The sequence below is a fragment of the Hippopotamus amphibius genome, chromosome 4 (genome assembly GCF_030028045.1).
Source record: "Hippopotamus amphibius kiboko isolate mHipAmp2 chromosome 4, mHipAmp2.hap2, whole genome shotgun sequence".
In the NCBI taxonomy this organism is placed as follows: domain Eukaryota; kingdom Metazoa; phylum Chordata; class Mammalia; order Artiodactyla; family Hippopotamidae; genus Hippopotamus; species Hippopotamus amphibius.
The window spans coordinates 175,387,069-175,409,882 of NC_080189.1; the positions used below are offsets into that span (position 1 = coordinate 175,387,069).

At 48.0% G+C, this 22,814-nt stretch overlaps 1 protein-coding gene across 1 annotated transcript in view; it reads right to left on the reverse strand.

The window, feature by feature from the left end:
* Nucleotides 1–4,296: 4,296 nt before the first annotated feature.
* The window catches only part of FBLN5 (fibulin 5), a 78,138-nt gene continuing 59,620 nt past the window's right edge, over nt 4,297–22,814 (reverse strand). The window contains exons 7-11 of the mRNA XM_057732738.1: nt 22,243–22,362; nt 17,636–17,758; nt 16,439–16,565; nt 13,001–13,196; nt 4,297–5,268 (exon numbers count right to left, since the gene is read on the reverse strand). Coding sequence (XP_057588721.1) covers nt 5,107–5,268; nt 13,001–13,196; nt 16,439–16,565; nt 17,636–17,758; nt 22,243–22,362 — 728 coding nt within the window. The 3' untranslated portion in view covers nt 4,297–5,106. The remainder of the gene's footprint in view (nt 5,269–13,000; nt 13,197–16,438; nt 16,566–17,635; nt 17,759–22,242; nt 22,363–22,814) is intronic.

Consider the following 22,814-nt stretch of genomic DNA (forward strand, 5'->3'; position numbering starts at 1 on the left):
AGAGTTAGGAAAAAAGTCTGGGTTGACACCAAAACAATCCTCCTGAAACAAAAACTACTTTTAAATGGCAGCCAGCTATCCAATGACTCTCTGGTAGCCCTAAATCAGCATTAATAAGTTAATAAACATCAAGTCTTGATAAATAGGTATCGTAAGGACCATGGTGGACTCCCCTGGTGGCGCAGTGGTTGAGAATCTGCCTGCCGATGCAGGGGACATGGGTTCCATCTCTGGCCCGGGAAGATTCCACATGCCACAGAGCAACTAAGCCCGTGGGCCACAACAACTGAGCCTGCACTCTAGAGCCCACGAGCCACAACTACTGAAGCCCACTCACCTACAGCCCACGCTCTGCAGCAAGAGAAGCCACTGCAATGAGAAGCCTGCACATCACAAGGAAGCGTAACCCCTGCTCATCACAACTAGAGAAAGCTCGTGCACAGCAACGAAGACCCAATGCAGCCTAAAATTAAATAAATAAATAAATAAATAAATAAATAAATAAATAAATAAATGCAAAATGCTGCAGCAACATTAGAAAAAAAAAGGACCTTGGTGTTTGCATCCATGCACAATTTACTCCCACATTCATCTTACACTATTGCTCAAGAATATTCCAAATTCCTGAAAAAAGTGTTGCTAGTCACTGCCTGTCAACATGTCATTGCCTCTTTGAGAGGACACCAACAATGACCATATAATTGATCGTTTCTGTGTTAACACCTATTTTTCTCACCCTAATGGTCTATTTCACTGATGGATGCTGGTGAAGATTTGTTGCTAGGAAGCATTATTAGCAAGTCAAAGATTCTAACTGCGTGCTGTCAGTTCACCCCCTTCACAAAAAAAGCAACCAAAGTGATAAATCTTGCCTCAGTGCACTCCCTTTTATCCTGAAGCTTCTTGGTTATTTTTTTACAAAAACATCTTTTAGTTACTTATGTCAGGGATTCTAATGAAGCTATCAGCCATCTGTTAAGCAAAGGCACTAAGAAATTTGAGAACAAAAATATCAACAAGAAAGAACAGTCTATATATCTGTGTGACAGTTGATGAGCACTGGCCAATTTCAAAAGAGTGAAAAGCTTTACTAAAAGTTTGCTTTTTCTTCCTAGAAATGAAAACATTGCCTTTCAAAATACATACAAACAGTATCCAAAAGAAAGAAAATGTTCAGCTAACATTGATTTTGTGTTTTCTTTCAGTGTATTCAGTAATCCTAAGCAGAGGCATCTTATTCAATGCCTCAAACACTTGTCTGAGGATGTTCATAAGAATTTTTGTTGTGTGAAATAGATACGTCTTAATAATTATGAAAATCTAACCAAAATCATTTTGTTCACACTGCTAAAATGTACCCACCACGTTGTATTCCAGTGTTGTCTTGGAAGCTGCATAAACCCTTAGATAAATGTCTTATCAGGGACTGATATCTATCTTGTTCATTTCTCTGAATACAGAAACTGGCCCAACCACAGCGGGATGGGTGGGTGCTTAACCAAAGCGTGTTCTTCTCTTAACAATGAAAACCTTTTACGAACAGGATTTCATGTGCTGAGAGGGGAGAAAAGAATAGCTGCTCCTTTGTCATGTCATCTCTCTCTGGGTGACCCTCTTGGCTCACGCAGATGAAGAATTTGTACATATTAAACAGTCCACAAAAATACACTGAAACCACCAAAAATGAAGTAATCAGACCTGCCAAAATGTTTTCACCATCTGGGAAAATAACACCCCAAGGGCCAACCCAGTTACCTATGAAAGTTTCTAAGTATGTTACCCAGGCCTGACAAGCAACAGGTAGGTGGATTCTGCGCCAATTAGAGTGTTATGATTGGCAAACCGATGTGAAATTCTAAAATTGCAGTTTAATGGAAATGCTGGCTGTCATCCCCAAAGTACATTTCAAGAAATCACAAAACTTTAGGATTAAAGGCAACTGAATGAAAGTTTTCATCCATATTGAACCCAGAAGATGAGGTGGTAACATGAGAACTTTTGCAGGTGTCCCAGCAATTCATCTGGCACTTCTTCCATCCCGGAACCCTTCATTCTTCAGGCCCTGATGGAACAGGACAGAGCAGGGTTCGGGGAACAAGCTCTCAGCCCAGCTCGGAGATGGGGCAAAGCGGACAAGGGGGGACAGGCCTGGAATGGCCTGATACCTCAGGGTCCAAGGGAACAACCAGCCCCAGTCGACTCCAGCGGAGGAAGCACAATGCTGAGATTCGCAGAGCAGGCTGATCCCCAGTCTTGTGAAAATAATAACACCTGACCATTCCCAAGGGGTGGCCGAAGCCAACAGCTTTTTGGGTTCTGGGAGCCTCCAGAACTGTTTCCCAAACGTTTGGGGTTTGGCCCTAACCGTGCGTACACACTTTGCCCCAGGGCATTTTTCCCTTAATTTTTAGGCCCCAGTGTATTTTAAGGTAAATGGATCCCACATGCTTCTGATTCATTTACACTGAACTCATCAGACTATGTTTGGAAAGAGCAATCCGAAGGCCAAGAAGCCCTTTGAGGCTGCTTTTATGAGTCTTTCTGTGCCTTTTTTCTTAGAAGCAGGAAGCCACGTCTTGACATGCTCAAATAAAATGCAAGCCCTAGAGACTTGGGTCTGGTTCCAAATGTGGCCCCTCTGAAACCCATGGGCCCTCAAATCACCAAGACAATGCTGCCCCTCCTTCTTTTTCAGAAGTTAAAGGAAACCTTACCCTAATTCTGTGCTGAGCCCGAGTCCGTCATTCGGAGGGGCTGGGTGCAGAGCTCACACAAACCTTCAGCATTCTAACTCCACACCCAGTCCTGACACCCAAGCCTCCCCACCCAGGGGGAGCCCTGGGCTCAGGGCCACCTCTGCTCTCTGCTCTGCAGAGCTGGGCCTGCACACTGGCAAGTCTGTAGGAAACTGTCCTTTCCTTTCTGAGCTATGAAACTGGGCATTCTGTTGCTGATTTGTTGCTACTGTTAGTATCAGGGGCACAGTGGGAAATGGTTTGGAAGGGCTTTGTTTTAGGGAGGAAGAAATTAACATATCCCCTCTGGAGGCTGACCAGAACCAGGAAATGTTTGACTTTACTCCCTCCCCTTTTAGTATAAAAGAAGCCTGAGGTCTCACTCAGGCAAGATGGTTTTTTGGGACATGAGTCCACCAACTCCTCCATCTGCTGGCTTTTCTTTCCTTTTTTTTTTTTTTTTTTTTAACAATTTTTTCTTTCCTTATTAAGTCAAGAAATTTCACCTTTTCATTTACTTATTTATTTATTTATATTTGGCTGCGTTGGGTCTACGCTGCTGAGTGCGGGCTTTCTCTAGTTGCCGCGAGCAGTTGTTACACAAGGGCTTCTCATTGTGGTGACTTCTCCTGTTGTGGAGCACAGACTCTGGGGTGCAAGGGCCTCAGTAGTTGTGGTGCATGGTCTTAGCTGCTCTGCAGCATGTGGGATCTTCTCAGACCAGGGATTGAACATGTGTCCCCTGAACTGGCAGGCAGATTCTCAACCACTGCACCACCAGGGAAGTCCCTGGCTTTTCAAATAAAGTCACCATTCCTTGCCTCAGCAACTTGTCTCTCAATTTATTGGCCTGTTGTGTGACGAGGAGTACAAGCTTTGACTCGGTAACAGGGTTGACTTCTGGGATAGGACACAAAAGTAGCTGTCCCCACCTGTTCTCCCATCTGTGACTTGCACTGTTGACTCTCTTTGTTCCTGCCTGGGGTCCCAAGACTGAAGGCAATCCAGGTCGTGACTAGGAAAAGGACAATGAACCCTACAAGGAACTGAAAAGATGTTGAGGGCAAGGTGGCCAGGGCTTGGCCCACATTTGTCTATCTCTCTTTATACAATGAGCTCTCAACTCTGCCTATTCATTACAATTTTTAAGATTCCCCTTGCCTAGGCCCTACCTAAGACCGACTGAATCAGAATCTCTGGGGGTGAGGCCCAGGAAGTCAGATTTTTTTCTAGAAAGCTCCACTGGTTATCCTACTACACAGTCAGGGTTGAGGGCCGCTGATTTAAAGTAACTTGAATACATTTCTATTCTGGAAAATAATCTACATCAAGAGGGAGTGGCTGTTTTCCTCTAATGGGATGGAATAGGACTCAGGGTCGATGCACTCCCCTCCCTCCTCCACCAGCATTTCTCTCCCCACCCTCACTCCCCATCACGTTTTTAATGATGCACTCGCTCTCTGGAGAGATTTTTCAAGCCAGTACACAATAAATTAAAGAGAACTAGAACCAACCCCAAAGGCTGAATCATCTACAATGTCAAAATGAACCAAACACAAGATCTCTTCAAATATTTAATCAGTTTGGAGACCTCTGCCTTCCAACCCAGTTGTGTAAAAATTCTAAAGAAAGCATGATGAAGGGGTCCTCAAAGAAAACGTTGGGCTAAAATGGAGAGGAGACTGGGTTTGGGAAGACAGAACATAACATGTGCCTTAAGGCCTTTTGAAGGAATTCTACCATGGATTAAAAAAAAAATACTCAAAATGAACAAGAAAGGATTAAACAGTTATACAAATTTAAGGACAACTAAAACTTCTTTTATGGCTGAAAATACCAGACATGGCTTTGAAATAGACTCTTTAAAAACCCTTGGATCCTGCTGTGGTTTCTTTCCATAGCCTTCTCTGTACATGCAAGAAGCAAGCTAGCTATACCTAGCATCTCCAGGAGCTTTTTGGGGCCTTGGCAAAGAAGCAATCAGTGAGAGATAGAAAGAAGGCCTGGAGGAGGTGAGAGGAAGCAGTTCACAGTTTTTGAACGTGGACTCAGACCCCAGCAAACCTAATCTATTTTCTTTGAAAAATATGGAAATAAACTGAAGGCCTTGAAAAATCACCGTCGATCTCAGGTCAGGGTGCCAATGATAATGCTTTTTGATAACTGTGTTGTAGAAACTGGGGAAGCACGTCCTTCAAAGTGACAGGTCTATAATAATACAGGTGTGGTCGGGACTCAGGGCTGACTCCCCAGGAGACGTTCAGCAGGAAAAGCATCACGTCTGTCTCGCTCTCGTTCTCTCTCTGGTTTCTTCGCTCCTCCTGTCCCTTGGTGCTATTGAGAGGCAGTGTCAGAGGCTCCAGCCTGGGGCTCAGAATGGGTACTGAGACACGTATATCCGCAGTCGGATCACGGAGCTGCCTCTGAAGTTGATGACGGTGTTGACAGTGATCATTTCCAAGTCCAGCTGTATGTCCCGGGGCCCTTTGATGGGGCGTGTCATCACCAGGGTGGCACTGATGGGGCCCGTTTGCTGTGGACGGAAACGGGGATACCAGTTAGAGCAGCTCTGACCGGCTTAAGGAGCCAGGGTGAGCCTGACCCCAGAAGCTGTCGGACAACAGCAGAGAGGGTGAGAAGAGCTGTCCACCGGGAGACGTGGCCTCTCCGACAGTCACCAAAGCAGAAGGCCAGGTGGTCTGGCCACAGGCGACCTCTGTAGCCCCAAGTAGCCCCTCGCCCACTGCCAGCAGACTGGCATCCCTCGATGCCATGCTCTTCCCCCGACTTTGCTCATGTTCCACCTGGCTTCTCCCTGCTGCTGCTTCAGGTCTCACCTGAAATATCACCTCCTCATAGGAACTTCTGCGCTTTCCCCAATCTAATTCAGGTCCCTGTGACCCTCTGCCAGTGCACCCTCTACTTTGCCTAGGAGGGAAGGTATTCATGACCGTGTGTCATCGTCCACACTATTTACTTGGTCCATGTCTGATGTCTAGGTCCACACTAGACTATGAACTCTGTAAGAGCAAGGACCAGGGGCAGGTTTTCCACCCCTGAACCCCAGAACCCAGCACAGTACCTGGCACGCGGTAAGCATCTTGAATGAGAGAATGAAAAACTGCCCAAATTAACTATATGACTCAGGGCTGTCCCTTCACTTCTCTGGGACTCCTCTCTAAAAGGAGGGTTTGTACCAGATCCGCAGTTCCCAAGTAAACAGCTCCAAAGCACATGGGACACGTTTTAAACTAACAATTCCAGGGGCCCATTCCAAGATTTTCGGCATCAGTGGATTTTGCAATGATGCCTGGAGAAGTGTGACTTATTTACCAGCTTCCAGGTGGTTCCGAGTGCAGCCCCTGCTGGACAGTCTGTACTCACCTGCAGCTTCACCACTCTGTGACCCCATCGCTGTGGTCCTGATAACTTCATGTGAGCTTTTTTCCTCCATGGAATCTTTTTCTAAAGCTTTCAAGGAGGTAAGGAGAGAGGACTGACATAACTGAGCTTCTGCCACGTGTGAGGTGCTTTTCCCACCACTTTTATGTATATGTGCTTATTTCATCCCTGTAAAAGCGCTGAAAGTCCTGGCTTCTCAAAGTGTGGTCCCTGGACCAGCAGCATTAGCATCACCAAGGTGCTTATGAGAAATGCCAGGATCTCAGGCTCCCCTAAGACCTACTGAACCAGAATGTGAATCATGGGCATGTTAACAATTGACAGGTGCTCATCTAAAAGCACAGGACCCAGTCTGGGGGCCCTAGCTGCCATACTAAAGATACGTCTCATTATTTCTTTTTTTTCATTGTTTCTTGCGAACTGAGGCTCCATGAGTGAAGTCATGGCTTAGGGTCACTAGACCAGTCGGGGCAGAGACAAGGGATTCCATTTCGGTGCTTTTGTCTAACCCCAAACCCCAGGCCTTTTTTACTGCACAACAATTATCAGAAAAAACTGATGTGTGTTTTACTTCTTCCTAGCACTGCCCTGAAGGACAGATGCTTGGGGGTCAGTGTAATGGCCAAAGAGTGGGTCCCTGGAAAGGAAATAGCATAAGGGAACAGGACATGCTGGACAATCACTTCCTACAAGCTGCAGAGCCCAGCGCTGTGCCCAGAAACTGAAAGCAACAAGCTCTGCAAAATCCAGAAACTTGGCTTGTTTAAAGCCACACCAGGCATTTTATCTGTCTCCATGAAGGGAGGGCTCCCCATAAAGTTCTGGACATCCCAAGAGCTGCCACGCGTATGACAAGGGCAGGGCAGGCAGACAGGTGCCACCCAGGTAGTGGGACCTCCCCTGTTCTCTGGGCTACCAGCAGCCTGACAGCCACGCAATTTCCTCTTGGCATCAGCTCCCTCTTTTCCCGTCAGCATCAGTGCAACTGGCATCCTCTCACGCAAAGGATCGCTCTGACTTCCTTGTCAACTCTTGCAAAACCTCGGAGCCCTGGGCCAGGGTTTCAGAGGGTAAAGCCGTACAGGGAAATGCCCAGGGCATTTACATATACAAATATCTCACCAGCTTTCAGTGTTTGCATGAACAAAGGCCAGGGGCTGAGGACCCTGAGCTGTGGGCAGAGCCTGGGTGGGGAATGGAACAGCTGGAAACTTCCCAGCTGTTCCTTTGGGCTGTCCTTGTAAATATCTCCAGAGTGTTAGAGCATCATTGCCTCTCCTATTTGGAAGTAATCTTAGAGGTCAGCCAGTCTGATCCACAGCAGGGTCAGATCTACAGCAGACTGAGAAAGGCCTGACCACAAGTACACAGAGGACTCAAGTGCCTGCCAAGAGAGCTGAGGACTGACATTTCCACTCCTCACTGGGCTTTTAGGGCAGAACCAGGGCATTAATGAAATAGGCCTCCCAAGAGGCTCTGGTCCTTGGTGGATTTGGTCGTTAGTGCAAAATGATGATGGTGATGGTGGTTGATACTCGTCATTTGGCTACGACCTTGCATACATCTCTTATTTAATCCTCAGACCCCTACAAAGTAAGTAGGCTAAGTACACTAGCACATGGTACTAGAGCACCTGACTCCAAAAATCAAGCTTCCAGCCACTAAGCTCTGTGATAAGGTCTCAAGTATCCCTCAATTTCCTGACGTCCCATGGCACTTCTGCTTGAGAATCACTCCTCTGCATTGTAAATGTTTGCCTGGTTGTTTTCCCCTCCCTACCCTAGTGGATTCCTGGGGGCAGAGGCCACATCCTGTTTGTCCCTAAACTCTCAGTGCCTGACTCAGAGCTGCGTATGTGTGGTGTGGAATTAACCTTGGTGGCAGAAGAAGGAGAGAGAGACTGACTGCGGTGGAGCTGCCCGCATGGGAGTAGCTTGCAAACAGCCCACCCGATGTCTGTCTTCTTGGTCCCGCTCCCACACATGCTTGGGTTTGTTCTGAGTCAACTCACAGGCTGGCGTAGTGTGACACGGGGCAAGCAGCCAGGCCACAGCAAGTCAGCTTCCCTTGGCTCGGTCACCTGATGCCCGTGCACTTTGGCACAGTCTGTACCCTGTGACTGCGCTCTTTCTTCTGGCCCTACTTGTGCCCTTAAGTCACCTGGCAAAAGCCGATCACCAGTCCTTTGTCCAGGGCTCAGTGTGAGACAGAGGGCCAGCGGGGCTCGTGAAAGGGACATGCGCATGTATATGTACCTGTGCGTTTGTGTACATGTGAGTGTGTGCCCATGTGTACATACCTGTGCCTGTGCGTACGAGCATGTGTGTGCATGCCTGTGTGTGTGTGTGTGCGTGCGTGTGTACAGGCATGTGTGGGTATGTACGCGTGTGGCTTGCCTGCTGGGTGAAATGCAGCTCTTCCCCGGTGCCTGCGACACAGTCGGGGACTCTCAGGGTGGCGGAGCCTGTGCAGCCACCAAGCCCCACCCGCCACAGGACGCTCCAGTCCCTTGAGCGTCTCTGATCTCTCCAGCGCCCAGCAGCCCACAACCGCCTAACGACAGTAGCAGCAGCAGCAGCAGAAACAAGACTAACAATACAATCATAACTAATGCTTATTGGACACTCTCTATTGGGACTAGATGTTAAAGCAGACTTTTCTTGTTATTTCAATTTTGGCTGAGACCCTGCAGCTAGAAGGGTAGGTGAAAATACCCCACAACCTAAAGAGAAATGAGAGAGTCTATACAGATATTGGTGGCAGACTGCCTGGGTTCGAATCCTGCTCTGGGGCTTCCTAGCTGTGAGATCTGGGGCAAGTTACTTCACCTCTCTGTGCCTCAGCGCTCTCCTCTGTAAAGGGGGAAGGTCAAGCAGGCCGTAGAGCATAGGATTGTGGTGAAGATGAGAGGAGTGATACATGGAAAATACTCGGTGCACGTCCAGCACCATACAGGATTTGCTGCCGGTGCTGTTTGTGTAGTTGCTGCTGCTGCTGTTATACAGGACGTGCAAAGCCATGACCCGAAGCCAGATCTGTTTCTCTCTCTGTCACCTCCAGCCTATATAAGTATATTAAATATACTTACCAGCCCCCAAATCAAGCAAGAGGGGCTTTCAGTGTGGGTCCCCTGACATTTAAGGATGCAGAGAGCGGCACTGGACTCTCCTGGAGAAGTCTAGATAACAGACACCCAGAGCTGCCTTGCACCACGGGGAGGAGGGGGGCAGCAGGGGAGCCGGCTGTTGGTGTCCTGAAGGCCCAGGGTAAGGTCTGCCCACCAGGGCGAGGCAACACTCACACAGACTCTCTGAGAGAGAGGTTTGGGAGGGGCAAGCGGCCAACTAGAGGCCCTATCGCCCACACCAGGGAATGGTCAGTGCAAAGTCCTAAGGGAAATCTCCAAAGACTCCACAAAGCATCCCATGAAAACAAGAGCATTTGGGTTTCCACCTCAGAGAGAGCACCAAGGTCTGCCTACAATGGTAACAATGGAGTCAGACCCCAGCCCCCCACCCACTCCCATTCTATCTGTATCCCCAGAACCCTGGAGGAGGAACCAGGGCAGCACAGTCAGTGGAGAGAGGGGGAGAGGAAGGCAGTACAGAGGCCAGGCTGGCAACGGAGTGGCGGGGGGAGGGGTGGGGGGTGTGGTGGATGACTTTACACTGAAAAAGAGGCTGGGCTGATAAAGTTTCCACGTAAAGCAGCTGGGATGTCTGATATGGAAGAAAGAGATAATTCAATAGTATCTGTAAGCACCTGCGAATCTGATGGGATCTACCTGAGAGCTCACCCAGGTGTGTGCAGGTTCAAGACAGCAGATCGAGGAAAAGAAAGTTGCATTGAATATTCCGTCCTGCTGGTTTGATAAAAACAGCCATTCTGTGCTCCAGGCACTGCACGAAGTAGATGATCTCATCCAGTTCTAAAGTAGATACTATCATTATCCCCTCTTTATAGAGGAGGAAACTGAGGCTCAGAGGTCAGGTACCACGCCCAAGGTCATACAGTTGGTAAGTGGTAGAAGGTAAACGAGGCAGGTCAGCCTGGCTCCGGAGCCCATACGATGTGTGTCCTCCTGAGGAAGGCACTTCAGCGTTGCACAGGCTGGAGAGGGAGAGCCCTGCCTCCTCCAGCAGGTTTCTGTCTTCCTGGCCCTGTGCCCTGTGGCTTCACAGGGCCCCTGAACCGAGCCTCTTTTCTCTTCCCAGCGGCAGCCTTCGGACCTTTCCAGTCAAGATCCACCTCCCCATCCCTAAGTTCCTTCAGCCATTGCCAGGGCAGGCCTATGTCCCCTCACCCACTTTGTGTCCTGACATCCTCATCTGAATAAATACTGAAGAATCAGGGCACTTCTTAATGTTCTCAGAGAGCAAACCACATATAGCCCAAAGTTTTGTGAGTTTCAAGAGTCCTCTAGTCTGTGTAAAACAATCCAGGCAGTAGAGGAAGCGCCCAGGGAGGGGCTCGCCTTCCTGTTCACTCCACCTGCAGGAGACAATCTTCTTCCCACCCCACCATCACGGGGTAGCTCTTACAAGTCAGCCTCATGGGGACCATTTGGGTCTAAGGGATTTTAGCTGGGAGTGAAATCTTGCCAAGACAAGGCCACTTCCCGCAGATCTTCTATTTTGCTGGGGAAAAAACCTGAAGCAGGTGATATAGGTGATGGTACTTTAAATCCCCAAGAGGGGCATCTTTGTGCCCTGTGATTGGGACCCACTATGTCTGTACAGATGACAGAGGCCAGATGGGAGAATCCTGGTGGGCTAGGCTTATGCTCGCAGGGGTAGCAAGCCCACAGAGGCCCACACAGGTGGGTTGTGCCGGGTGGCCATGGCTTGTGGGTTTGGAGAAAGGACTGACAGAGATGCAGCTCTATCTTTTTCACCTTGAGAAGTTCCTCTACCCTCAACTCATTCCATCTTCTTCCAAAGCTCTTGACCCCACTACACTTGTCTACAGATGTTGGGTCCAAGGTGTGTTATCACACATGACCTGGCCATGTTAGGGTCTTGCCAAAAACATAGTAGTGAGGAAACACGCACAATACCAGCTCCTGGGGCCTTTTCTAATCTGTTCTAATCCTGCTTCTGAGACCTCTTGTTTTCAGACAGTCCCAGACCTAGAGGCAAGGACTGGAAGATTCCGCCAGGGGCTGGGGAGACGGCAGGGAGAGAGCTAAGATATGTAGTTCTTTCACAGGCCGGTGGGCTGCCGCCCATGAAAGTGGGTAAACTTCCGAGTCTAGTGCCCCACAGTGACCCTGGAGGACCACATACTCTATTCGTTAGAGATGCAGATTCCTAGGCTGAATCATGGCCCCCAAAAGTATCAGGTCCTAATCCCTGGAACCTGTAAATGTTACCTTATACAGAAAAAGGGATCTTTGCAGACATGATTAAGTAAAGGATCTGACACGGGGAAAGTATCCTCGGTTACCTGGGTAGGCCCTAAAGCCAATCACAAGTGTCATTCCAAGAGACAGAGGGAGAGTTGATACACACAGAAGAGGACGAGGTAATATGACAACGGAAGCAGAGATTGGAGTGATGTGGTCACTTGAGTCAAAAAATGCTGGCAGCCGCCAGAAGCTGAAGGACTCAAGCAATGGATTCTCCCCTGGAGCCTCCAGAGGGAGCACGGCCCTGCTGACGTCATGATTTCAGCGCAGTGAAAATGATTTCAGACATTTGGCTTCCAGAATAAATTTCTGTTGTCTTAAGCCACCAAGTTAATGGCAATTTGTTACAGCAGCCACTGGAAACTGATACACTAGGCCTTACCCACCATCTTCTGAAACAGATTCTCTAGAGAGGAAGCTCTGGAATTCACTTTTTTGACAAGTACCCAAATTTATACCAAAATGTGAAAAGCAATGCTCTAAGCCAGTGGGCTCTAGAGACATGTGATCACCCCAGAGGTTGCAGGAGTTGAAGCTCAGTAATAGAAATGGTACAGTATTGGGTGTATGCAGTTTACAAATAAGCAAATATATCTTAGGATGTGTGCTCTAAAATTTTTTCCTGACATGGATAAGTTGGTGCTATCCAATCAAACTTTCTACGACGCAGAATTATTCTACATCTGAGCTAATACAGCAGCCACACGTGGCTACTGAGCCCTTGAACTGTGGCTAGTGCAACGGAAGAAGCTAATTTTTAATTTTACTTCATTTTCATTAGTTTACATTTAAAGAGCCACACAGCTACTATGTTGGACAATGCGGGTAGAGTCCACTTCTGTGAGGAGTGCCTTTAAGTTCATTGCCATGTACGTGCCATGAGGGTAGGGATTCAGGACTGTTTTGTTCACTAGAAGTCCTTTTAGTTTCTAGAAGTCCATGGTAGGTACTTGATGAGTATTTGTCAAATGAGTGGATGGAAAATGGATATGTGGGTGCCTCTCCCACAGGATTGCAGGGGGAATCTGAAGAAGAATATACATATAGAGACAGACACACATACAGTATAGCTATGTCTACCTATATAAATATAACTGAATCACTCTGCTGTGCACCTGAAACTAACACAACACTGTAAATTAACTATACTTCAATTTTTTAAAAAAATGGTTAAAAAAAAAAAAAGAATTGCTAAAGGAAGAGACCTACAATTGCATCTTGGCCTGAGTTCTCACTGCACAGTTGAGGAGTCTGAGGCTCACAGAGGAGAAGCAACTTTCGCAAGACCACACAGAAAGTGAGAGGAACCAGGACACTGGAGTCCTGACTTCCATCCCACTGCCCGCCCCTGTCTTCACACCCCTCCTGGCTGCACTCTGGACTGTTTCTAGAAGCACACTCCAGGCTAGACAAGAGAACGCCTTGTTGAAGATGGGGACCAGCACCCCCTCCTTACCCGCATATAGAATTCTCTGCCCTCATTCCCAGACTTGATCTGGAAAATGTAATAAGCCCCAGGGTAGCGGGTCGTTGCTTGCATTTGGAAGATGTCAGCAGGAACAGAGCGTCCTGACACCACGTCCATATCCCGGTACAAGATGGTGAAGGGCTGGTCTCTGCATCCAGGATTCTCAGCTGGACACATACAGCGGCTGTTGGAAAGGGAAGTTGTGTGAGAACGCGGTAAATCCTTTCCAGATGCTGCCTGTACCCACTGCCTCGCTTAAAACACTGAAAAGGAGGCCACCCCATTTTTACCATCCAAATGTTGTAACTGTAGAGGTCTTCACTTTCAGCTCTGGTCTAAAACCTCTCCATCATGTAGGTAAGCTCTCTGTTTCCTAGAGAATGGCCTGTTCTGGCCAATCAGATATTCTTGCTGTTAGAGCATAAACCTGAGATGTCTGGTTTTCAGAACACTGGGGACGTCCTCTAATGCACTTCACAGTTGTCACCTGTTTAGTCGGCAAAATGTGCTGCGTGGCCCTTCACTTCCTCAGCCATCCATACTCACTGAGAAATTTTAAAAGTGAGAAACTACATTAGACTGATGGGTCTTGAGTGGTCCTTTTACATCTTCCATTGCACTTACCCCAATCTGTGTGGAATATAATTGAATATTTTCTTTCTCTACGCAAGCACTCAGAACTCACTGTGTATAAGATACACTGTTAGGACATGACTTTAAGATGTTAGGACATTAACTGCAACAATAAATAAGATCCTGATCTTAAATTCCCTTTCTAATAGGAGAAATAAGTCACAGACATAAATATCTCTAATACAAAGCATCTAATTTGAAACACTAGTTAATAGCATTATCATAGTATCAAGGTGACTCATTACCAAGGTATGCCTGTTATAGACATCCCTAGATTTATCCCTAAGCACCCCCCCATCTTTCACCTCATCCCTGAGACTCCCTCTAGGGGGTCAGAGTGAGTAACAGGATGAGAACATTTATTGATCTATGCCTTGGTGGCCAAAACTGGGAGTAAGCCTTGCTGTACTTCTGTCACTCTCCTCCAACTTCCAATCCATTTTCAAAACCCATCCGTGCTACTTCTAAAATGTAGTCCAAATCCAACCACCCCATCTCCACTGTCAGCACAGTGTCTCACCTGGACCTCTGTGACAGCCTCCTGTGATGGAGAGGAAGGCTCTCCCACTTCAATCTATTACACCACAGGCAGAGGGCCCTTTGCAGAACATAAATCAGATTCTGTCTCTATCCTGCTTAAAGATTCTACAGTGGCACCCATCACAACTTGGATAAAAACTAAACACCCACTTTAGCCTGTAAAACTTCACGGGGTCTGGTCTCGTGTCAGTTTCTCTAACCTCCTCTTGGGTCCCTGTCCATGTCATTCACAAGGCTGCAGCTTCTTCTGGTCCTTGAAGACGTCAAAGTCACTCTTGTCTGTCTTTGCACATGCTGTTCCCTCTGCTTCTCCGCCCTCTGTTAAGTTCACATCCACTCACCTTTCCATTCCAGCCCAGGGGTCATTTCCTCAGAGGGGCTTTTAGACTCCCCAGACTAGACCAGGTCCAGCCTACTCTTTCACTTTGTAAATTTCCGTTCTTCCTGTTCACAGCCTCTATCACCATCTTTGATCGTGGATTCATTATGTGACAATTTATTTACTGTCTTTCTCCTCCACTAGCAAAAGGGCAAACACCACAGCACCTGGAGCAGATCTGGCACAGAACGGGGGCTCGAATAACACTTAATAAGTGAATGTATAAAAAGAATTTTTAAAGTTTTGTTCTTTAAGGCTGCATCAAAATTGCCAAGTCAAAATGTCCCCAGTGTCAAAACAGCCACATTAAAATGTCACGTGTCACACAGAAAATAATTGTTTCCTAAAAGAAGTTTGGAGGAGGGAGAGATGGCTCCCAGCTGAAGAGGCCCACACATGTCTGGGAGAGGTGGCACTGGAGCTCAGATCTCAAAGATGGGGCAGATCTGTCCGTGCAGCAATGGCAGGAATGCCTTCCATATGGCAGAAAATGTGGGCACTGAAGCCAGGAGGCTGGACATTCTGGGGCACAGGTGAAAGTGAGAGCGGGTCCTGTTTAGGTTGGCAGGAGTACAGGACACCTGAATGAGGAGAAGAGCTAGACGGGGGCGGCTGGAGTGAGACTGGAATGGGGCCTGGAGGCAGAGAGTCTCCCACGGTTCTCAGCACCTCGCGGGTAACACCAGCTCAGTGCTGCGAGCTGCACGGATCAGGTCCCCGCCACAGACAAGGGCGGCCTGGAGAAACCCAGGGAGAACCAGGAATGGGAGCGGAGGAAGGCAGCCTGAAGCTCTGCTCTGCCACAAAGGACCCTGGAACCAGAAATAAAAGAACCCTGTTCTAAAGGGCTACTTTTAGAAGCACAGCTCTTAGCAACAAGCAAAGACGACTCTAAAGGACCCGCCTGTCCCTGCCTTGTCCTCTTCCGGTCAGCTTTCGATCAGAGCAGGAAACACACTGGTAAGCTGTGAATTCCTCTTAGAAACTGTATCCCTAGAGGGCATGCATGAAAGACATGTCCATTTATCCCTTTATCTCCAGTGGGAGGGCTGGGTGCTGCTTGGGGTAGTAAATGGGTGCCTGGAAGAGGGGAGGCCAGAAGACATCTGTGCATGTGTGCATGTGAGTGTGTGTGGGGGGGGGGGGGGGGGTGGGGCTGAGTTGGAACTGAGATGGTTAAATAGGAACTAAAAAGAAGGAAAAGGAATTCTTAGTACACCGGGGGCAGAAAAAAAACCACTGTCCTAGTGCATTCACCTTGTAGAGATTGTCTTCACTTTAGTTCTCTCCTCAACTCTAATATTTGCCATCTGGTGATTTCTAAAATCACTATTGTGACATCAAAAACTTGATTAGAGCAAGCTGGGTACCCTTGGTTATTGAGAACTCTCTAGCGAACTCTCTAACCTCTCGCTACTCCCAGGAAGGTCCAGGGAGACTGGAAGCATCCTTTTCACCTGGGGACTTGTCTGTAAGGCTGAGTCTCCCATCACCTCAGGCCCACAGAACCAGAATCTGTCTGCTAACAAGACCCTGGGTGGTTCCTACGCATGTGACCTTTGAGAAGCCCAGCTCTCAAAGACACTGTGTATTCAGAACAAAGTCATTAAAGGGAAAAGGAGATTCATGAACCCTGCCTCTCTTCTTGGTCAGCTTTCTAAAGAATCTTCATTTAGCTCTGGCATGAGTTGTAAGTGGTAGAGAACAGCGTGTGTGTGTGTGTGTGGTGTGTGTGTGTATTGTATAGTAAGTAGGCAATAGGCCAGGTCTCCCAATGCCCTGGTAGGTGCACTCTCCTTTATAGCTCACTGGCGGCCTTCTGAACCAGCCTCCTCGCCCATGTTCCCATTTCCCAAGGGGAAGCCATGACTTACTTATCGCTGATCCGCAGGTAAGGCTCCTCGCAGCGGATGGGATCAATGCATTTGAAGCCCCCTTGTAAATTGTAGCAAGTCTGCTGCAGGATGCACGTGTGGTTTCTGTGCTCACACTCGTTGATGTCTGAAATGCATGGTAGACAAGAGGCTGAAGCCAAGGAGGCAGCACTTCCAAGGTGATGGTCGCCGGCCAGATGAATGGGAATGGGGGTGGGGGCTGCCTGGGTCTTTCTATAGAGCTACGCTATCCAATATGGCAGCTACTGGCCACATGTGGCCACTGAGCACTTGAACTGTGGCTAGTCCAAACTGAGATGTGCTGTAAATGGAAAATATATACCAGATTTCGACGACTTAGTAAAACCAAAGAGTATAAAATATCTTATCAATCATTTTTATATTGAGTACATAGTAGAGTGGTAGTATTTTGCATATATTGCATTAAATAAAATATATTCTTAAAATTAATTTTACCTGTTTCTTTTCACTGTTGTAATGGGACTAGCCAGACATTTTAAATTACATATGTGGCTCCCATTTGTAGCTCACAATATATTTCTACTGCCTGGCACTGCTGTGTGGAGCATTCTTGCTTGGTGTTGGGGTAAAGTGGGTTCGAGGAGCTGAAAATGAGTCTGTCACTCAGCTACCAGCCTCTTCTACTTGCCCCAGTGGGTGGAGCATGGGCTGGAAATCATCTCAAGCAGCCAATCTGCAGGACACCCACCCCTTTCACAGCCTAAGGGCCTGACCCTTTGAGGGACACAGCAGTCAGAGGCGGGAGGTGTCCCTAGCATCAATTCTCTAGGAAGTCAGTAGAGAAAAGCTGACCAGGCTGCCCTCCAGGGGCCATGAGAAAACCTGCTCATGGACCAGGGCCAGGTCATACAAATTCCTGGTCAGGTCTGGAGCAGTCCCCAAAGGGGCCACAGAGATCTGCCTGGGAATGCAGGACCGGCCACCTGTATCTCTGGAGTTCATTCCAGAAGCTAGAATGGCCTTGTCCTTTTTGAGGCCAAAGGATGGATTGCAGGGCAGGAAGGCATCGGCCCAGGCATCCTGTCCAGAGCCTACCGCTCTGGGAGTCCCCAGCACCTGCTCACACCCTCACCTCTGCCTCCTTCCCCAGGTGAAGACATCCAGGTGACCCCCTGAGCCAGCCCCACCTCACACCTCCCCTCTGAACAGCCTTACCCTGGCAGCTTCGGTTGTCATCCAGCAGGATGTAGCCAGCTGGGCAGGAGCAGAAGTACGTGCCTGGCTGGTTCACACACTCATGTTGGCAGAGGAACTCAGAGAAGCTGCACTCATCCATATCTGGGGAAACAAGTTACACCTGCTGCTTAGAATCACAGACTATCCAAGGATGGGAGCTTAGTGCCATTCCAGCTTTATTTATTCCAGCTTCCGCACTCTCCTGACACATATGATAGCTTTACTGCCAAGAAGTTACCAACTCACTTCTTGAACACTGCTGGTGATGGGGAGCTCACTATCTATCAAGGCAGCCCACTGACATGTGGACAGCTCTAATCGTTAGAAAACTCTCTCCTACACGGCGCTGAAATCTGTCTCCATCAAGCTTCCAACACCTTTTGCCTCTGGCTCAGCTACATCATCTACTCATCACTGGCTCATTTTGCCCTACAGGTGAATCCACCCGCCTCCTCTGGAGGCGAGAGTTGTTTGCCTGCTGGAGTTTTCTGGGTGCAGAGCTCTTCTCCCAGACCTAAAAAACATTCACTGGCCTCAGTCTTCTGAAAGGGCAACTTTATCAGTGCTAACTCCCCTCTAATCTCCTGCAAGCTGAGAAACAATATTATTCCTAAGATCACAACTAAAAGGGACATCTCCAGAAAGCCAGGCGGTATGAATTATACTAAAACTTCATTGTGGAGGAAGCTGGGACGAAGTGAGAGAGCAGCACTGACATATACACACTACCACATGTAAAATAGATAGCTCGTGGGAAGCTGTTGCATGACACAGGGAGATCAACTCCATGGTGGGTGATGACTTAGAGGGCTGGGATAGGGAGGGTGGGAAGGACTCCTAGGAGGGAGGGGATATGGGGATATATGTGTAGATGCAGCTGATTCACTTTCGTGTACAGCAAAAACTGGCACAACAGTGTAAAGCAATTATATTCCAAAGAAGAGCTTAAAAACAAAACAAACTTCACTGTGTCCAAAAACCTCCTTGAAAGAGAAAACTCTGGAGTCGCATGGGGTAGCCCACCTGCCTCAGCTGGTCCCTGGGACGCTGGGCTACGCTCCAGCCGCAGAGGTGGAGACGTGAAGGGGGAGCCACTGAACGTGTAGGCTGTGGCTGTTGATGCAGAAGCGGACGTTGCAGAAAAGCCACCTCTCTGACACACACAGCGTTTGGCAATGGAGTCCCCATTTGAGCCTCACGCGATAAACATGCCAAAGAAAACATGTTTTTCTTTCATTTGTTGTGTTCCGGGAAACTTTGCCTTCGCTGTTTTCCCCATGTGACATGTCCTCGGATTGCTCTCCGGAGTCACCCAGAGAGGGTGTCAGTGCACATGAGGCCCCTTCTCCACCATCCCATGATTCCAGGTTACATGCCTGATACCTCTCACATGGGAGAAGGGAAAATCTCTCCTAGGGGGCTTTGGGAGATGGGGTGTGAGCCAGAAGAACTGGGATGCTGATGTGAAGTTAAATCACGCTCAGTGAGTCAGATCTGATCTGTCCTGCCCCCCTCTCGCTCCCCCAGGAGCCTCACAGAGTCTGGTCTTGGCCCCAGCAATCCTAACAGAGAGTGTCCTGCTTATTTCTTTCTTTCTTTTTTTTTTTTAATCTCTAGAAAGAGCCACTAGAGTCTTCGTTTTTAAGAGGGGTCTTTTTTTTTTTTTTAATTTATTTATTTATTTATGTATTTATTTTATTGTCTGTGTTGGGTCTCTTTTGCTGTGCGCAGGCTTTCTTTTTAGCTGCGGTTAGCGGGGGCTCCTCTTTGTTGTGGTGTGCGGGCTCCTCATTGCCGTGGCTTCTCTTGTTGTGGAGCACAGGCTCTAGGCACGTGGGCTTCAGTAGTTGCAGCACATGGGCTCAGTAGTTGTGGCTCACAGGCTCTAAAGCGCAGGCTCAGTAGTTGTGGCACACGGGCTTAGTTGCTCCGTGGCATGTGGGATCTTCCTGGAGCAGGGATGGAACCCGTGTGCCCTGCAGTGGCAGGCAGATTCTCAACCACTGCACCACCTAGGAAGCCCTGTCCTGCTTATTTCTGTTAAGCTTGTAGATTTCGTTCATACCTTTAACAGAATTAGTGGTAAAACCTGTCATGTCCTGAGAGCTCATTAGGCACCAAGCCCTGGGTTCAATGCTTTTACATGCCTCATCTTATTTAATCCTCACCTCAGCCCTAGAAGGAGGTGCTATTACTAACCACACTTTACAGAGGGAAAAATGGAGGCTCGCAGAGGTTAGGTAACTTGACTAAATTTACAGATAACGAGTAAGCAGTAAAGCTGGGATTTGAACCCAGCCAGCCAGCCTCCGGATCCTACACTCGTCAACACAATGCCGTTATGTCTCCCTGAGTAAGTCATGCCCAGGACTTCAAACTGGTGGACCTGGGGAGTCCTGGGGTTGAGACATCCCCCAAGCAGGGCTAGCCCCGATGCAGATGGAGAGGGTAGCACCCACCTCCACCTAACAGAGCCACTCAGTTTATCTCAGCGCCACAATCCCCAGACGTTACTAAGGGCTGTGGCTTCATCCTCCACTTGAAACACAAAAGCTGAAATACAAGGTCGGTTTCTGGCAGGGAGCACACATGAGGCCATTTTCACATATCCACGTGAGAATCCACCATGGTTTCCAGGTCAACTCACTTAGCAATTCCTAAGGGAAACGGCTAGGAAGGGTCTAGGGCTACACGGAGGGGCCCCACCAGCTGGGATAACGTAGTGAAGGTAACAGTTCCCAGGGTGGGGAGGAGGGGAGCAGGGAGGGGGGAGGAGGGACCAAGCAGCACAGAAAGGGAGTAAGGAGGAAGGGACAGACAACAAAGTCCCTGCAAACATCCCTGCCTACTCTTGCGCCAGCCCTGAAGCCTGCAGTGGACAGGGGTTACCCTAAGTCTTAGGAAAGTGGGCATCATGGTGAACCTGGAGAAGAAGGTGGCCATTTTGGTTAAAGTGAATCAACTGAAAATCTTTGCCAAACCACCAAGGATGTAAAGTTCTTGAAAAGCCAAAAGTCCCTTACACCTGCATTTAGAGAAAGTAAGTTAACACATAATGACACTTAGGTACCCCCAATTCGTTTAATCTTTATGACCACCCTGTGAAGGTGTTTGTTAGTTTGTTTTTTAACAAATGGGGAAACTGAGACTCAGGAAGTGACTTGGCCAGGGAAAGCACTAAACAGGAGAGCCAGACTTTGAACTTGGCTCCGTCTGACTCCACAGTCACTCTCCCATAGCTCCTGCGCAGGTGGCCAATAACTGTCTGTGGATGGGCAGACAATTCTCCCAAAACGAATAATCCCATCTCTGTAATGCTAAACTTTCCACCTCTTAGTTCCTTGGCCCAGATTCCCCAAAGGAGTGCCACGGCAGGGGAGGTGGGGGGAGGCGGGGTTTGAAATCTAGGAAGAAAGTAGCTTTTCATGCCTGAGGGTATTTTATGACTATTTCTGGGACTGACATTTAATCAGTCTAAGGCTCTCTGTAACTGCCCACTTGCGGCTCTAGCTTTCCTGGCCCTGGGGAGAAGTGCTCATTTGTTTCAGAGAATTCTGTCCCTAGAACACTCCAGTCCTAAGTGAAGCTATCACACAAGTCCCATTCATGCCCTGGGTCAGTTCCTGTTACAATGAAACCCAGGATTTGGAAACTTTCCATTCTGGGGGACAAAATGATTTTCACACCCTAGGCTACAGCCCACGTCTTCTGAAAAATACAGCAACGTATCATTAATTTAGACGGTGCTCATTTAAAATTGCTGGTGATGCTAAAAGTGGAGTTTAATTCAACACTTAGGGAAAACAGGGAAAGAAAGAAAAGAAGGAAAAACGAAGCAAAGCCTGAGCTGTGCGTGGCTCTCTGCAGGATGCTACTGGAGCAAATACGAGTAAGTTGCTGTCTCGATTCTCAAGGAGTTGAGAAGAGTTTACAAGTTTCTAAGAAAATTATAATAGTGTCCACAAGCTAGCATGGGCAGAGGTACAGCTTCTTGGGCTTGGAAGGAATTCACAAAAGGTCAACTGAGCCATCTATGTTCTCACAACAGATTAAGATTTTATTCATTCAACATCCAATCATTGATGAGTTGATTTGTGAACTAGTTACTGTGTGCCAGGCCTGGAGCCAGGCACTGACTGTAAATATTTCAATAGTTTCATATACAATCTCATTCAATCAACACTCCCCCTCCCAACCCTATCCTGTGAGACTTGCTCTTATTCCTACTATAATTCTAATAGTACTATCCGCACTCTCCCCAAGACTTGACTCAGTGCTGGGTGAGGACAGATAACTCAACTCCACATGCAAAATTAGGCAACTCCTTTTCCTCTTCAACCCATGTCAGACCCTAAATGTTAGCCCCATTGCTTTTTGCATTAAGGGTCAAATGACAAGGGACACAGGACGGCAATCCACCTTTCGGGAAGTGACTCATCTCTGTTTTGTGTGGTTGTGACCCCATTGCACTGGAAAATGTCCCAAACTGGATATGTGTCTGGGAAACGAGAGGAAATACCTATCGAGAAAGCTCCTGCCCCTGTGCCCCTAGTCCAGGTGAAAGTCTCCAACGCCAAGCCCATTACCACTGCAATGAACGCCATCATCCTCAAGTTCATATCCTGGGTCGCAGCGACAGATGAAAGAGCCATAGGTGTTGACGCAGGTTTGCACACAGGGGTTCTCAGTTGCACACTCGTTCACATCTGTGGAAAACCAAAGCACATCACTGACCATTCCCACAACAGGACATTTGTACTAACTAGGAGAATAATGCACCAGCAACAAAATCTACCACCACTAGGAGACCAGATCCACAGGTACCAAGGATCTCCATCTAGGACCCATCAGATGGAGAGCTCAGACCCCAAAGTGTTCCCTGGAGAACCGGGGGCTCCATCCATACGTCCCTTCTGGGGTTGCAAGCTGGGAAGGGTGGAAATGGCATGTATACACATCAGATACATATATGTGTACTGCTATAGACTGAATTGTGTCCTCTCCAAAATTCGTATGTTGAAACCCCCAGCCCCAAATGTGATGATATTTGGAGATGGGGCCTTTAGGAGGTAACGAAGGTTACAGGAACTCATAAAGGCGGGGCCCTCATGATGGGACTGATGCCCTTACAAAAAAGAAGCACCAGAGAACTTGCTCT